The sequence below is a fragment of the Sturnus vulgaris genome, chromosome 4 (genome assembly GCF_052056855.1).
Source record: "Sturnus vulgaris isolate bStuVul1 chromosome 4, bStuVul1.hap1, whole genome shotgun sequence".
NCBI classification, from domain to species: Eukaryota; Metazoa; Chordata; class Aves; order Passeriformes; family Sturnidae; genus Sturnus; species Sturnus vulgaris.
Genome location: NC_142246.1, coordinates 678,836 through 697,134, shown reverse-complemented (window position 1 = coordinate 697,134; position 18,299 = coordinate 678,836). Strand labels below are relative to the sequence as shown.

General features: G+C 49.2%; 1 protein-coding gene across 4 annotated transcripts in view; it reads right to left on the bottom strand.

The window, feature by feature from the left end:
• Positions 1–18,299, bottom strand: part of SFXN5 (sideroflexin 5) — a 96,121-nt gene that overhangs the window by 64,779 nt on the left and 13,043 nt on the right. For all 4 annotated transcript variants that reach the window (XM_088162882.1, XM_088162883.1, XM_088162881.1 and 1 more), the window contains exon 3: positions 16,771–16,848. In XM_088162882.1, the coding sequence (XP_088019008.1) occupies positions 16,771–16,848 (78 nt within the window). The remainder of the gene's footprint in view (positions 1–16,770; positions 16,849–18,299) is intronic.

Below are 18,299 nucleotides of genomic sequence, written 5' to 3'. Positions count from 1 at the left end.
TGAGCTCGTCATTGCCAAGCTGTTAATTAATCCTCAGCCCAGGTTTATTGCTATTCCCAAATAGAAATCCATTAAAATTGAAATTGAGGTGATTAATCTGCTGTAAATTGCATTAATTGATCCATCCGTACCAACAACGCCAAATTTCACTCCCAGTTTGTGTCACGCTCCGTGCACTGCTGGTGACGAGGAATTGGAGATTGAAACGTCACAGAACGCACAGGAAAAATTCCCTTTCTAAGGAAAATCACCACTCCCCCTTTTCCAGGTGGAAATCGGAACCTGGGGGGACACAAAGGACAAATCCTCGGGGTGGTAAAAACCGGATGGCTCCAAATCCCAAAAGCCCCAAGGGAAGGAGGTTCCAGGGCCAGGTCTCTGCCTGCCTGGAGAATTTCCATGGGGTGAAAGGTGGAATTCCCTGAGCTCCGGGTGCCCCATCCCAGTGACCCCAGCGCTGCCCAAATCTCCATTCCCCGGCTCGGGAAACACAAGTGCAGGGATTTCCCTCTCCAACTGCACGGCACTGACACCAGCAAAAAGGAAGAGGGATGGTTTCTGAGCCAGCACGAGGGCTTTTTTGGTCAAATTCTCTAATTTCATTAATTGATCCCAATATTTATGCCTTTCCCTGCTGCAGTGCAAATATTGTTAGAACACGCGGTTTCATTACTTCTCCCGAAGAGACTTCGCAAGATGCACCTGATGAGTCACCTCAGCATCCTGCCAGCTCATTTTCACTCCTTTCTCCTCGAATTCCTCTTCTGTCTGCAGCTTTTTCCAGCAGCTCCAGCTCCCTGACAGTCCCTGCCAGCCCGGGGATGCTTTGGGAGAGGAATTGCTGCGGGTTTTTTTGGGGATTTTTTTTTTATCCCGTCCATCCCGGAGGAGCAGCAGCGTTCCCACCTCATTCACAGCCCGCTGGGAATTTGGGGAATTTTCAGTGGAACGTCTCCAGATCCGTGCTGGGTTCAGATTTCAGGCCAGCATTGCCGGGTGGGATCAGCCTGGATCTCCCGGGATGGAGAATTTCCCTCGGGGGGCTCCGTTCAGTTTTGGGGTGGGAGCAGAGGGCTGGAGCAGCGTTATCCCAATGTTCCCCAGCAGGCAGGAATGGGATTTTCTCCAACCTGGCTCAGCCCAGCCTCTGCTCCGTGGATGGGCTGGAATCAGCTCCAGGCTGTCCAAAATTCTCTCAGATTCACCTTTTAGGATTCATGGAAGAGATTTCCAACCGTCCTTCCCAAGATTCTGATTTTTCTGCATTTTTTTTTTTTTTTTTTAGGAGGAGTCACCACTTTTCTCCTCGGCTGTAGCAGAGTTAAAGCTCTGAGCTCGGGGGTCTCAGCACAGGAGGGACCTGGAGCTGCTGGAAAAATCCAGAGGAGGCTCCAGGATGAGCAGAGGGATGGAAAAGCTCAGCTGGGAGAGCTGGGAATGTTCCCCTGGAGAAGGGAAAATTCCAGGGAATGCTCAGAGTCCCTGCAGGGGCTCCAGGAGAGCTGGAATTGGGGACAAGGCCTGGAGGGACAGGACCCAGGGAATGGCTCCCACTGGGAAAGGGGAGATTGGGCTGGGATCTTGGGAAGGAATTCCTGCCTGGGCTGCAATTCCCAGATTTGCTGGGGCTGCCCCTGGATCCCTGGCAGTGCCCAAGGCCAGGCTGGATCCCCCTGGGGGTGTCCCTGCCATGGATGGGGTGACTCTGGATTTGGGATTTAAGATCCATTCCAACCCAAACCAATCCAGGATTCTGGAATTTTATGAACTCAGGAGCTGAATCCAGAAATATCACCTTAAATATCATTTTGGTGTTCAAGGCAGGGTCTCAAAGACCACCAGAATCTGAAGAGAACCAAAGCTGTGGTGAGGAGATGGAGACTAGAATAAATCTTGGGAATAAATGTGATCTTTGCTTGTCAGGACATTCATTAGCAATCCTAATTTAGCAGCAGAATTGCGGCTTAGAGATAGTTTAAAAAAAAAAAAAAAAGAATTTATTTAAAGAATCCATCCAGCCCCAATCCCTTCACCAACACCTGTCACTATAAAACCAGCACAGAGGGTTCCAGTTCTCCTTAATGGATGAGCCTCCTCTTATTAAACACAGAATATTGCACAGACAAGCAAGGGAATTCATTTGTCACCCCGGCAGAAAAAAAAAAAAAAAATCTTCTGCTTCTTTCTAATCCAAACCAAACCTCCTTCAGCTGAAAAGAACCTGGAGCCACCCTTGAAAAACTGATCCTAAAGCCACGGGTGCCTGCTCTGGCTGTGCCACGCCAGGAATAACTCCCTGGAGGGAAAATTAATCACTCGTTAATCACTCGTTCATCGTGACAAGGCACAATTACGGACAAAGAATTAATTAGGAGTGACACGGAAAGGAAAACCCAAGAGGTTTGAGCCGTGCACAGTGGGGTCAGCCTGGGCTGGACTTGGCACCATTCCACACCAAAACCCCCCGGGTGAGGACGAAATTGAAGAGGAAATCCTTGAAAAATGAGGAATTTTTGTTCAATTGTTTCATCTGCCCAGCTCCATCCCAAAAACTGTTCCCTTGCTGCTCCACCGGGGACCTTCTCACCTGCCCGGCCCCGCCTGCCCCCGGGAAATGCGGATTTTTAGGAGGGAACAGCCGGGAATTTGCAGCCCCACAGGACCCGCCAGGGGTTTCACACTCTGAGGTTTTATTAAAGCACAGCTCGGATCATCCAGCCCACGCTGAATTCCAAATATTGGGTGGTGCAGAACGTGGGATGCAGCAAAATTCCTCCCGGAGCAACCCGAGCTCCCTCCCCGTGCCCCTGGGAGGGGAGGGAGAGCCCCCAACCCAGATGTGCTTCCCCAATTATTCCAGCTGTTCAGACGGTTGAAATAAGTTTGAAATAAATATTTTTAAAAATATTTTTATATTTATCTTAATTTTTTATTATTTATATTTCTATTTTAAACTTATTTTTTAGCTATTTTTTTAAATTTTTATATTCCATATCTATGAGCAACTCCAGCTGCTCACAAATAAGGAATCTGCTGTTTCCTGATAAACCTGGGAAATAAAATAATTCCAATAACACCATCTCATGTCTCTTCTTGTTCCTGCCCGGAGTTTTTACAGCCCTGCTCCTAAAATCTGCATTAGAAAGGTTTTGGTTCTAGAGGACACAAAGCCGAACTGAGCCCAGGAACGGGAAAAATCCCAAATTCCTTGTCTGCCCCTCCTGGCACTGAAGTGAGTCAGCACCTGAAGCTCCTCCCGGATGCCAAAGGAAAAATCCTTTGGCATTGCTGAGTCATGGAGGGGAATCGGAGGATCGGGAATTGTCGGGAAAGATTCAGGACAGTCACACCCAGCACTACCACCACTGCCCCTGTCCCCAAATGTCACATCCAGAGAGCTCTGAAATCCCCCCGGGATGGGCACCCCAAACCTCCCTGGGCAATCCCAATCCCTGACCCCCCTTCCATGGAGAAATTCCCAAATTTCCACCCTGAGGCCGTTCCCTCTTTTCCTGTTATTCCCTGGGATCAGATCCCAAATCCCACCCGGCTCCGAATTTTCAGGCAGAGCCACAAGGTCCCCCCTGAGCCTCCTTTTCTCCAGGCTGAGCCCCTTCCCAGCCCCCTCAGGAATTCTCCAGCCCCTTCCCAGCTCCCTCAGGAATTCTCCAGTCCTTTCCCATTTCCCCCAGGAATTCTCCAGCCCTTTCCCAGCTCTGTTCCATTCCCTGGAATTCTCCAGCCCCTCCAGGGCTCTCAGAGCTGTCCCAGGAGCTGCTGCCACATCCCAAACCCAGCGAGGGTGGGAGCAGAACCCCACGGATCAAAGGAGGCAGCTCTGAAATCACTCGGTGCAGCCTCGCAGCTCTCAATCAACAGTAATTACTTAATTAATTAATTAATTAATTAATGCTCCCAGCACTCTCCTGGAAAGGCTTCAGCAGAAGGGGAATCATTCACTGAAATCCATCCCTGCACTGGGGCTGGGGGGGGAGGATTTGGGTCCCACAGGAATCGGGGAATGGTTTGGGAATTTTAGAGATGCCCAACCCAGCTTAGCTAAGCCAGGCTCACTAATCCAGCTCAGGCTGCTCCAGATCCGATCTGCTCCATCTCATTTCAACCACACCAAGCTCAAAAAACGAGATCTCTGTAAGCTGGAGGGGATTTCGGATAAATTCCCTAAATCCTGAAACAAAATTCGTGGGTTTGTGATGGGGGAGAGAGGAATGTGGAATTTATCTTTACAAACGAGATGTGGGGCTGGATAAAACCAGCTCTGAGAGATAAAACCAACAATGGGATGGATTGCACCGATTGATTAATTGGAATAAAGAGATTTGCCTTTATAGAGCTGCTGAGAAATGGAATTGGATATTGAAAGATGAAAGAAGCAATGGGGAAAAACGATGAATTCCATAAGAATTAAAAATGCCAAGGGAGGGTTGTAGATCAGAGGGGAATCTCAGGGATCAGGGGTTGGGAAGTCTGGGCCTCTCCAGTCCCTCAGCAATGGGGAAAGAGAGAGGGGAATTGGGATAAAAAGGGAGGGGAGTCCTCCAAAATGTGAGAGACCCCAGGGGAATCCCCCATGGGCTCTCCCTTTATTCCAATAAAGTTACAGAACTCCTCTGTGTCCTTTTTGGACCTTTTTGGATATAAAACCTCTTTTTTTTTTTTTTTTTTTTTTTTTTTTTTTTTTTTGTGGGTTCATTTTCCTGACAAGGGAGAGCAGCAGGAGCAGCACCCGGGCTCAGGGAGGATCCTCGGAGGCGCCACTCCCTCCTTTCATCCTTTTAGATTTATTTATGAAATTTATTTATTTTATCCTTTTAGATTGATGAAATTTATTTTATTAACGAATTATGCTTTTAAACCCCTTGCTGGCATTGAAAAAAATCCCAATTAGCAGATTATTTATTAATGATCTGTGCCTTAAAATCTCTCGTTGGCTTTAAAATACCAATGGGGTATTTTTATTATTTATTAAATCCCAATGGGGGCAATTATTAATGAATTGTGACATTAATTTCCTTGCTGGCATTAAAAGTCCCAGCCCTGCTGTGTCTGTGGCTCTTTGCCTCTCGCTGCTGGCTGAGATTAAATTGATATTAAACTGAGATTAAACTGAGATTAAACCGGGATTAAACTGATATTAAACTGAGATTAGACTGAGATTAACCTGATATTAAACCGATATTAAACCGATATTAAACTGATATTAAATCGATATTAAATTGATATTAAACTGAGATTTAACTGAGATTTAACTGAGATTTAACTGAGATTTAACTGAGATTAAACTGAGATTAAACTGAGATTAAACCGATATTAAACCGAGATTAAACCGAGATTAAGATGAGATTAAACCGAGATTAAATGGAGATTAAACTGAGATTAAATTGATATTAAACCAGCTCAGCAGCTCTTCCTACCCCAGTTCCCAAAGTAGAAATTTGGAATTTTTCTAAAAGTCAACCTGCAAGGGGAGGGAAATGCATTTCAAACCTGGGAATTCCAGCTAAGAAAATTAAAATGTTTTGGGGGAAGAAGCCATGAACAAACCTGAATTTTATCCCCATGTGAAAATCTCCCTGAGCACACCCAAAGAAAAAAAAAAAACCTTGGAAAGGCTGAGCACAAAATCCCCCAGGAGAAGGAGCCATGAAAATCCCAAAAAATGGACAGAACCCCAAAAAGGGATATAACCCTAAAAATGGACACAATCCCAAAAAATGAGTGAGGGACTGAGGACAAAGGACGAAGCCACATCCCTGTGCCCTGCAGTTGTGATTTGAGCCTAAACCTCAGCACCAACATCCCCAAAACAGGAAAAAAATTTAATGTTTAAAAAAACAGAGGGGGATAAAAAAGACGGAAAAAAGAGGGGAAAAAAAAGAGGGAAAAAAAGCCAAGTTTAAAAGAAAGAGGGGGGGGAAAGAGGGAAAAAAAGGGGGGAAATAGAGGGGGAAAAAAGAGGGAAAAAATCCAAGTTTTAAAAAAAAGAGGGGGGAAAAAAAGGGAAAAAAGAGGGAAAGAAGGGGAAAAAAAAGAGGGAAAAAAAATCCAAGTTTTTTTTTAAAAAAAGAGGGGAAAAATAAAAAAGGGGAAAAAGAAGGAAAGAAGGAAAAAAAGAGGAAAAAACCCCCCAGATTTAAAGAAGCTGCCTGTCCATCCTCATTTAGCAGGCCGCTATTTCACAGCCCCTGCTTTTCCCCAACTGAAACCTCCTCCCTGCAGCCGAGATTCCCCCGGGAGCCTCTTTGGGAATTGCCGGCCCCGCGGGCGCGCTCGGCGCTGTCCCTGTCCCTGTCACTGTCACTGTCCCTGTCCCTGTCCCTGTCCCCGTCCCTGTCCCTGTCCCTGTCGCTGTCACTGTCCCTGTCCCTGTCCCTGTCCCTGTCCCTGTCACTGTCACTGTCCCTGTCCCTGTCCCCGTCCCCGTCCCTGTCCCTGTCCCCGTCCCTGTCCCTGTCCCTGTCCCTGTCCCCGTCCCTGTCCCTGTCCCTGTCACTGTCACTGTCCCTGTCCCTGTCCCCGTCCCTGTCCCTGTCCCTGTCCCCGTCCCTGTCCCTGTCCCTGTCCCTGTCCCCGTCCCTGTCCCTGTCGCTGTCCCTGTCCCTGTCCCTGTCCCTGTCCCTGTCCCTGTCGCTGTCCCTGTCGCTGTCCCTGTCGCTGTCCCTGTCCCTGTCCCTGTCCCTGTCCCTGTCCCTGTCCCTGTCGCTGTCGCTGTCCCTGTCGCTGTCCCTGTCCCCGTCCCTATCGCTGTCCCTGTCCCTGTCGCTGTCCCTGTCGCTGTCCCTGTCCCCGTCCCTGTCGCTGTCGCTGTCGCTGTCGCTGTCCCTGTCCCCGTCCCTGTCGCTGTCCCTGTCCCCGTCCCTGTCGCTGTCGCTGTCGCTGTCCCTGTCCCCGTCCCTGTCGCTGTCCCTGTCCCTGTCCCCGTCCCTGTCGCTGTCCCTGTCCCCGTCCCTGTCGCTGTCGCTGTCGCTGTCCCTGTCCCCGTCCCTGTCCCCGTCCCTGTCCCTGTCCCCGTCCCTGTCGCTGTCCCTGTCCCCGTCCCTGTCGCTGTCCGTGCCCTCCGCTGTCAATCGGCTCCCCGAGCCCTTCCCGGCCACAGCAGCCACCGAGGATCGGGGGGGACAGACCCGGGCAGCCCCCAGAGGGGATGGGGACAGAAAAACGGCCCCGGGGACACGGCGGGGACAGCCAGGACAGGGACAGTGAAAAATGGGGACACCCAAAACCAGAGACAGCCAAAAACAGGGACAGTAAAACACAGGGACACCCAAAACCAGGGACAGCCAGGACGGGGACAGTGAAAAATGGGGACAGCCAGGGCAGGGACAGCCAGGACACCCAAAAACAGGGACAGTAAAGAACAGGGACAGCAAAAACCAGGGACACCCAAAACCAGGGGCACTCAAAAACAGGGACACCCAGGACAGGGACACCCAAAAACAGGGACACCCAAAAACAGGGACAGCCAGGACACCCAAGACAGGGACAGTAAAAAACAGGGACACCCAAAAAGAGGGACACCCAGGACAGAGATACCCAAAACAGGGACAACCAAAACCAGGGACAACCAAAAACAGGGACAGTAAAAAACAGGGACAGCCAGGAGACCCAAAAATAGGGACAGCCAGGGAGGGAACAGCCAAAAAACAGGGACAGTAAAAAACAGGGACAGCCAAAAAGAGGGACACCCAAAATCAGGGACAGCCAGGGCAGGGCCCCAGAGCTGCTCCAGGATTGTGGAGCCCCTCTGCTCTGGGAGAGCTGGGAATGTTCCCCTGGAGAAGGGAAAATTGCAGGGAATGCTCAGAGTCCCTGCAGGGGCTCCAGGAGAGCTGGAATTGGGGACAAGGCCTGGAGGGACAGGACCCAGGGAATGGCTCCCACTGGGAAAGGGGAGATTGGGCTGGGATCTTGGGAAGGAATTCCTGCCTGGGCTGCAATTCCCAGATTTGCTGGGGCTGCCCCTGGATCCCTGGCAGTGCCCAAGGCCAGGCTGGACATTGGGGACAGTTGAGGTGTCCCTGAACATGGATGGGGTGACTCTGGATCATCTTCCAGGTCCCTTCCAGCTCTTCCCAAACCATTCCAGGATTCCATGAACGCTGCAGTGGTGGTACATAAATGACAATTCCACATTTCCTTTCCCTCTTTCACCTCCCCTCTCAGGATTCTTTTTTCCACCTTCCCCTGGGCCAGGGGGGATGAAAAGGGACTCAGGGTCCAGCAGCTGCCCCAGCAGGACACACAGAAGCAGGCAAGGGAAATTTCACCAAACCCAACAATTCTCTTGGGCTTTTCACAGCCAAAAATTTCTAAATCTCCAAAATTTCTGAGCCCTGCTAAGAAACAACTGTCATTTCCATCAAACATTTCTGGATCCACTGAGTTCCATCACCCCAAATCCCCTCCCCAGGAAACCAAACCTCCCCAAGGCCATCAGGGGTTTTCTCCCCCAAACATCTTCTCTAATCCTCCTCAAATATTTAACCCAAACAACCAAGAGAGCACAGAAACACCCCGAGCAGGTGCAGTACCAAAGACAACTTGTCATTTCAGGAAAAATTAGGAAATCCTGCTGGAGAGGGGGATTAAGGACAGTGTGGGGTATTCCCACTGCACAGAATATTTGAGGTTTGGGGGAATTTAACAAACCCTCAGCCTCATATTTCATAAAAAACAAGCCTGGCTTTTAAATATTTCAATAAAAACTCGAGGAAACGAGCTCAGCTGAAGAAATGGAGTGTGTTTTCTTGCTCCATTGAATAAATCCTGATCCAGCAGCTCTCTCTCCTCTGTTTTGCTGACCACATAATTGATACAGCCAGGCCGTAGCCCCTGTTTTAAAAACATCTTTCTAATGTAGGAATAAACCCCCAGAGTCCCCCTCGCTCAGGAGCTCTCAGCAGTGCAGCAGCTATCGACAGGGGAGAGATCAATTCTTCATTTTTGCTAACGAGGCTCCAGAAATGGGTTTTTCCCACCTTGAGTTAATGGGCGCTTTGCTGAGCACTGAAATCCAGCTCAGGAGGAAGAGCAGGGCAGGTTTGGAAGGGGCAGAGTTGCTGCCCAAGCCTCCAGCTTTTATTCTGGAAGCTCAGAGATGGTCCTGGGGAAGTGCTGACAGCACAGCTACGGCTCTTGAGACGTTTCTTTTTGGGTTTTTTTTTTTTTTTTTTTGTTAATCTTTAGCTAGCCCATAACTGTTCCATTCCAGCTCATTTGGAAAAAGCTGCCTGGGAGATGCAGCAGAGCAAGGCTGGATGCAGCAGAACCCTGTCAAGGAGCTGAGTGTGGAGGAGCTGCTTGCTGTGACATAGCTTTAGGCTCTGTGTTTTCCACCCCTCATGTGGTGAAACCATCCCAGCAGGCGCCAGGGACTGTGAGGAGCTGCTGGGAGGCTCCTGTGGATTTCTGAATGGGGAATTGGAAGCTCTGTCGGGAGCTGCTGCACCGGGGAGGCTCAGCCTGCTGAAGAGCTCTGTCAAAACAACTCTCAGCTCAGAGCTGCTTCCTCAAAGGGAGGGAGAGAGGGGAGAGCTGGCTTCTCACGGAATTAATGCATTAAACTCTGCCCCGGAGCGTTATTTTGGAAATCTTGGGAGGTGGTCACGATTCTCTGCTCTGCCGGTTCAGTTCTTTTTCTCTCTCTTTGCCACGTCCAGCCCCAAGGGCAGCACTGCTGAGGGCTCCAGGAAACCAAAGAGGAGCAGAGCTTGAAGGAAGATGAAGTCGATTCTGCCCTGAGATCGCTCAAGTCCCACCCAGCCTTTTGGACGAGCAATAAAAATGCAATTTATCCTCTCTGAGACTCCCTGTTGGCAGCTCAGGGCTCCAACATCCACTCCTGGCCCGCGGGGACACAAAGGGATCAGCTCAGATCCCACTCAGAGAGGGGTAAACCGCCTAAAATGAGTTAAAAAATCAGATTTCCTCCATGTGCTGGTGTCCTGGCACACGTGGCAGCCTCAGCAGTGTCACACTCAGGATGTGCCTCAATCCCTTATCCCAACACCAATCCCACAGCGTGCCACAAGCTCCTCTCCTCTCCAGAGCTCCCCTTCCCCAAATTCGACCAGAAAACTGCAAATTGTCCCTGCCTCTCAGCCAGAGCCCATCCTGCACACAGTGGTGCATGGAAAAGCCACAGCAGTCAGTCTGAGCTCCAGGAAAGCAAAAATGCATTTTTCCAGTTGTCTCTGGATGAAATTGGGGGTGGTGGGGATGGGAGTGAGAGTTTGGGGATGTGCTCCCAGGGAACAGGGACAGGAGGAGAGGGTGGAAATCGGGAAATTCTTTTTTGGAAAGGGCAGGGGTGGAGCGCCCATCCCGGGGGGATTTCAAAGCCCTGTGGATGTGGCACTTGGGGACAGGGGACAGTGCTGGGGATGGCTGGGATGGATGATCCCAGAGGGCTTTTCCAACCTGAACAATTCCCTGATCCTGCTGCCCCATTTCCCCTCCTGTTCCACAGAACCAGGGACCTGCTGCTCCAGGGATCCTTCCCCAGGTCACCAAGGCAGCTCCAGCCACCCCAAAATTGTGGCTGTTTTGTGTCCCAGGGCAGCCTGGGCTCCTGAGGGTCACCTGCCCCCCGTCCCTGCCATCCTCACCCTCCTCACAGTGCCCGAGGCACCCAGGGCCAACACCCCCAGCCCCACAGCCTGGGGTCTGCCCAGGGAATCCTGGAATGGCCCAGGCTGGAAGGATCAGAATGGGCAGGGACACCTCAGGGTGCCCCAGTCCCTGCCCAGCCCGGCCTGGGGCACGGCCAGGGATGGAGGTGCTGGCTCAAATTTGATTTAATTAACGCACTCATTAAACACAAGCTGCAATTCCACCCAGGCTCCACCCAAAAAAAAAACCCCTTCACTGCCAAAGGGAGCTGTGGCACAATTTCACCAATTCACCACAAACCCCATCACGATTCCAGCCACGTGAGAACATTTCCAGGCTTTTCCATCACTGCATTGCACCCAGAGCCCCCCGGGCTGCCCAGCCCCACCCCTGCACAGGGGACAACAACCACGAGGGCTCTGCTGGAACTGGGAACAAACCCTGGGAAGAGCCAGGCCTGGTCACTCTGCAAAAGGGAGGTGACAAATCTGCCTGGATTGTCACACACAGTGGCTCTGGTTTGTCACACACACAGAGGCTCTGGTTTGTCACACACACACAGTGTCTGGTTTGTCACACACACAGGCTCTGGTTTGTCACACACACAATGGCTCTGGTTTGTCACACACACACAGTGTCTGGTTTGTCACACACACACAGAGGCTCTGGTTTGTCACACACACACAGTGTCTGGTTTGTCACACACACACAGTGTCTGGTTTGTCACACACACACAGTGGCTCTGGTTTGTCACACACACACAGTGTCTGGTTTGTCACACACACACAGAGGCTCTGGTTTGTCACACACACACAGTGTCTGGTTTGTCACACACACACAGGGCTCTGGTTTGTCACACACACACAGTGTCTGGTTTGTCACACACACAAACAATGGCTCTGGTTTGTCACACACACACAGTGGCTCTGGTTTGTCACACACACACACAGTGTCTGGTTTGTCACACACACACACACAGTGTCTGGTTTGTCACACACACACAGTGTCTGGTTTGTCACACACACACAGAGGCTCTGGTTTGTCACACACACACAGTGGCTCTGGTTTGTCACACACACACAGTGTCTGGTTTGTCACACACACAAACAATGGCTCTGGTTTGTCACACACACACAGTGGCTCTGGTTTGTCACACACACACAGTGTCTGGTTTGTCACACACACACAGTGGCTCTGGTTTGTCACACACACACAGTGGCTCTGGTTTGTCACACACACACAGTGGCTCTGGTTTGTCACACACACAGAGGCTCTGGTTTGTCACACACACAATGGCTCTGGTTTGTCACACACACACACAGTGTCTGGTTTGTCACACACACACAGAGGCTCTGGTTTGTCACACACACAGTGTCTGGTTTGTCACACACACACAGGGCTCTGGTTTGTCACACACACACAGTGGCTCTGGTTTGTCACACACACACAGTGGCTCTGGTTTGTCACACACACACAGGGCTCTGGTTTGTCACACACACAATGGCTCTGGTTTGTCACACACACACACAGTGGCTCTGGTTTGTCACACACACAGTGGCTCTGGTTTGTCACACACACAATGGCTCTGGTTTGTCACACACACACAGAGGCTCTGGTTTGTCACACACACACACAGTGGCTCTGGTTTGTCACACACACAATGGCTCTGGTTTGTCACACACACACAGTGTCTGGTTTGTCACACACACACAATGGCTCTGGTTTGTCACACACACACACAGTGGCTCTGGTTTGTCACACACACACACAGGGCTCTGGTTTGTCACACACACACACAGTGTCTGGTTTGTCACACACACACAGGCTCTGGTTTGTCACACACACACAGAGGCTCTGGTTTGTCACACACACACACAGAGGTTCTGGTTTGTCACACACACAGTGTCTGGTTTGTCACACACACACACAGTGTCTGGTTTGTCACACACACACAGTGGCTCTGGTTTGTCACACACACACAGGGCTCTGGTTTGTCACACACACACAGAGGCTCTGGTTTGTCACACACACACAGGGCTCTGGTTTGTCACACACACACACAATGGCTCTGGTTTGTCACACACACACAGTGTCTGGTTTGTCACACACACACACAGGCTCTGGTTTGTCACACACACACACAGTGGCTCTGGTTTGTCACACACACAGTGGCTCTGGTTTGTCACACACACACAGTGGCTCTGGTTTGTCACACACACACACAGAGGCTCTGGTTTGTCACACACACAGTGGCTCTGGTTTGTCACACACACACACAGAGGCTCTGGTTTGTCACACACACACAGGGCTCTGGTTTGTCACACACACACACAGTGTCTGGTTTGTCACACACACACACAGTGTCTGGTTTGTCACACACACACAATGGCTCTGGTTTGTCACACACACAGAGGCTCTGGTTTGTCACACACACACAGAGGCTCTGGTTTGTCACACACACACACAGTGGCTGTGGTTTGTCACACACACGAGGCTCTGGTTTGTCACACACACACAGTGGCTCTGGTTTGTCACACACACACACAGGGCTCTGGTTTGTCACACACACACACAGTGGCTCTGGTTTGTCACACACACACACAGAGGCTCTGGTTTGTCACACACACACAGAGGCTCTGGTTTGTCACACACACACACACAGTGGCTCTGGTTTGTCACACACACACACAGTGTCTGGTTTGTCACACACACACAGTGGCTCTGGTTTGTCACACACACACAGTGGCTCTGGTTTGTCACACACACACAGTGGCTCTGGTTTGTCACACACACACACAGTGGCTCTGGTTTGTCACACACACACACAGTGGCTCTGGTTTGTCACACACACACAGAGGCTCTGGTTTGTCACACACACACACAGTGGCTCTGGTTTGTCACACACACACAGTGGCTCTGGTTTGTCACACACACACACAATGGCTCTGGTTTGTCACACACACACAATGGCTCTGGTTTGTCACACACACAGGGCTCTGGTTTGTCACACACACACACAGTGTCTGGTTTGTCACACACACACAGAGGCTCTGGTTTGTCACACACACACACAGTGGCTCTGGTTTGTCACACACACACAGAGGCTCTGGTTTGTCACACACACACACAGAGGCTCTGGTTTGTCACACACACACACAGTGTCTGGTTTGTCACACACACACAGTGGCTCTGGTTTGTCACACACACACACACAGTGGCTCTGGTTTGTCACACACACACAGGGCTCTGGTTTGTCACACACACACAGGGCTCTGGTTTGTCACACACACACACAGAGGCTCTGGTTTGTCACACACACACACAGTGGCTCTGGTTTGTCACACACACACAGTGGCTCTGGTTTGTCACACACACAGGGCTCTGGTTTGTCACACACACACACAGTGTCTGGTTTGTCACACACACACAGAGGCTCTGGTTTGTCACACACACACAGTGGCTCTGGTTTGTCACACACACACAGAGGCTCTGGTTTGTCACACACACACACAGAGGCTCTGGTTTGTCACACACACACACAGTGTCTGGTTTGTCACACACACACAGTGGCTCTGGTTTGTCACACACACACACACAGTGGCTCTGGTTTGTCACACACACACAGGGCTCTGGTTTGTCACACACACACAGGGCTCTGGTTTGTCACACACACACAGTGGCTCTGGTTTGTCACACACACACACACAGTGGCTCTGGTTTGTCACACACACACAGGGCTCTGGTTTGTCACACACACACAGGGCTCTGGTTTGTCACACACACACAATGGCTCTGGTTTGTCACACACACAGAGCTCTGGTTTGTCACACACACACAGGGCTCTGGTTTGTCACACACACACACAGTGGCTCTGGTTTGTCACACACACACACAATGGCTCTGGTTTGTCACACACACACACAGAGGCTCTGGTTTGTCACACACACACAGAGGCTCTGGTTTGTCACACACACAGGGCTCTGGTTTGTCACACACACACAGTGTCTGGTTTGTCACACACACACACAGAGGCTCTGGTTTGTCACACACACACAGTGGCTCTGGTTTGTCACACACACACACAGGGCTCTGGTTTGTCACACACACACACAGTGTCTGGTTTGTCACACACACACACAGTGTCTGGTTTGTCACACACACAGGCTCTGGTTTGTCACACACACACAATGGCTCTGGTTTGTCACACACACAATGGCTCTGGTTTGTCACACACACACAGGCTCTGGTTTGTCACACACACACAGGGCTCTGGTTTGTCACACACACACAGTGGCTCTGGTTTGTCACACACACACAGTGTCTGGTTTGTCACACACACACAGAGGCTCTGGTTTGTCACACACACACAGTGGCTCTGGTTTGTCACACACACACAGTGGCTCTGGTTTGTCACACACACACAGAGGCTCTGGTTTGTCACACACACACAGTGGCTCTGGTTTGTCACACACACACAGAGGCTCTGGTTTGTCACACACACACACAGTGGCTCTGGTTTGTCACACACACACACAGGGCTCTGGTTTGTCACACACACACAGTGTCTGGTTTGTCACACACACACACACAGAGGCTCTGGTTTGTCACACACACACAGGGCTCTGGTTTGTCACACACACACACAGGGCTCTGGTTTGTCACACACACACAATGGCTCTGGTTTGTCACACACACACAGAGGCTCTGGTTTGTCACACACACACACAGGGCTCTGGTTTGTCACACACACACACAGTGGCTCTGGTTTGTCACACACACACAATGGCTCTGGTTTGTCACACACACACACAGTGTCTGGTTTGTCACACACACACAGTGGCTCTGGTTTGTCACACACACACACAGTGTCTGGTTTGTCACACACACACAGTGTCTGGTTTGTCACACACACACAGGGCTCTGGTTTGTCACACACACACACAGTGTCTGGTTTGTCACACACACACAGTGGCTCTGGTTTGTCACACACACACACAGTGTCTGGTTTGTCACACACACACACAGTGGCTCTGGTTTGTCACACACACACACAGTGTCTGGTTTGTCACACACACACATAATGGCTCTGGTTTGTCACACACACACAGTGGCTCTGGTTTGTCACACACACACAGGGCTCTGGTTTGTCACACACACACAGAGGGCTCTGGTTTGTCACACACACACACAGGGCTCTGGTTTGTCACACACACAGTGGCTCTGGTTTGTCACACACACACAATGGCTCTGGTTTGTCACACACACACACAGTGGCTCTGGTTTGTCACACACACAATGGCTCTGGTTTGTCACACACACACAGGGCTCTGGTTTGTCACACACACACAGGGCTCTGGTTTGTCACACACACAATGGCTCTGGTTTGTCACACACACACACAGTGGCTCTGGTTTGTCACACACACAGTGTCTGGTTTGTCACACACACACAGTGGCTCTGGTTTGTCACACACACACAGAGGCTCTGGTTTGTCACACACACACACAGAGGCTCTGGTTTGTCACACACACACACAGAGGCTCTGGTTTGTCACACACACACACACACAGGCTCTGGTTTGTCACACACACACAGGGCTCTGGTTTGTCACACACAGGCTCTGGTTTGTCACACACACAGTGGCTCTGGTTTGTCACACACACAGTGGCTCTGGTTTGTCCATAAATTGGGGTCTTGGGGAGATCACCCAGCCCATCCCTCTGTCCCAGAGCCCCCAAAATTCCTTTTCCCAGGAACCCCAAACATTCCTACCCCTCCTGCTCCATCCCCTGTGCTGCTCCTGCAGGGGCTGCTGCAGCCCAAACAAGGCTCCAAAATTATATAATTATAGAAATTATGAAATTATGAAATTATGAAATTATGGAAATTATTAATACAAAAATTGACATTATCAGGATAAGAACAGGGCAGGTGCTGAGGCCTCACAGCACTGACGAAAAGCTTTCATCCAGGTAAAAAAAAAAGACTTTTTTTTGCTTTTAGTTGTTTAGGAGTTTGTATTTTACCCTAGAAACACCAAAAATGTCCTTCAGCAGAGCTCCCCTCATCCTCCCCAATGAACTGCAGGAAGAGGGGGAAGTTTAACAAAATAATTTTAATAAAATTGAAGACTCTGACCTCTTTGTTGGTGACTCCTGGGGGCAGAGTGCCATGTTTGTAATCCTCCAGCAGCTGCACTGCTTCCTTCAGACGGCTCTGCAGGGAAACAACAGAACTCCATTAATTAACCAGCAATTAAAAATACACAGGAATGGTGATTCCCAAAAAATCCCACCTTGGGTCTTCCTATTCCCAGTTTTTAGAATGTTCCTATTCCCAGTTTTCAGGCTGTTCCTATTCCCAGTTTCAGGCTGTTCCTATTCCCAGTTTTTAGGGTGGTCCTATTCCCAGTTTTAGGCTGTTCCTATTCCCATCCTGCGAGGAGAAGCCACCCCACCATGACTGAATGCCAATATATTAAATTATTTTATAATATATGACCACAATATTATAATAAATACCCACAAGGTCTCACCAGGACCTCTTGGAGCTGCTCCTCAGAGCTTTGTGCTTCAGGCACTTTAGGAATTTTTTCCCCCAAATTCCTCTGATCCCCATCAGGACAGTGATCAGTGACAATTATTTGTCACAGGATCAGGCTGTGCCAGGGGAATGCCAGCAGCACATCCTGGAGAGCCATTTGTGCTCATTGCTTGTTTTTGTCACTGAAATCATCACTGAAATCTCTGGAATTAATGAAATTTCTGAAATCATTGAAATTAATGACATTACTGAAATCACTGAAATCATTGACATCACTGAAATTATTGAAATCACTGAAATTATTGAAATAACTGAAATCACTGGAATCCCTGGAATTACTGAAATCACTGAAATCATTGACATCACTGAAATTACAGAAATTATTGAAATGCTTTAAATTACTGAAATCACTGAAATCATTGAAATAATTGAAATAATTGAAATTACTGGAATTACTGAAAACATTGAAATCACTGAAATTACCAAAATTTCTGAAATCATTGAAATCATTGGAATCACTGAAATTACTGAAATAATTGAAATCATTGGAATCACTGGAATTACTGAAATCACTGAAATAATTGAAATTCCTGAAATCATTGACATTACTGAAATCATTGAAATAATTGAAATTACTGAAATCACTGCAATCACTGCAATCACTGCAGTCACTGCAATCATCACTGAAATAATTGGAATTACTGGAATTACTGAAATTGCTGAAATCACTGAAATCATTGACATTACTGAAATCATTGAAAATACTGAAATTACTGAACTCACTGAAACCACTGAAATTACTGAAATCACTGAAATCATTGAAATCATTGGAATCACTGGAATTACTGAAATAATTACTGAAATCACTGAAATAATTGAAATGACTGAAATTACTGAAATCACTGGAATCACTGAAATCATCACTGAAATCACTGAAATTCCTGAAATCATTGAAATAACTGGAATCACTGCAATCACTGAAATCACTGCAATCATCACTGAAATAATTGAAATCACTGCAATCACTGCAATCACCACTGAAATAATTGAAATTACTGGAATTACTGCAGTCACTGCAATCACCACTGAAATAATTGAAATTACTGGAATTACTGCAATCATCA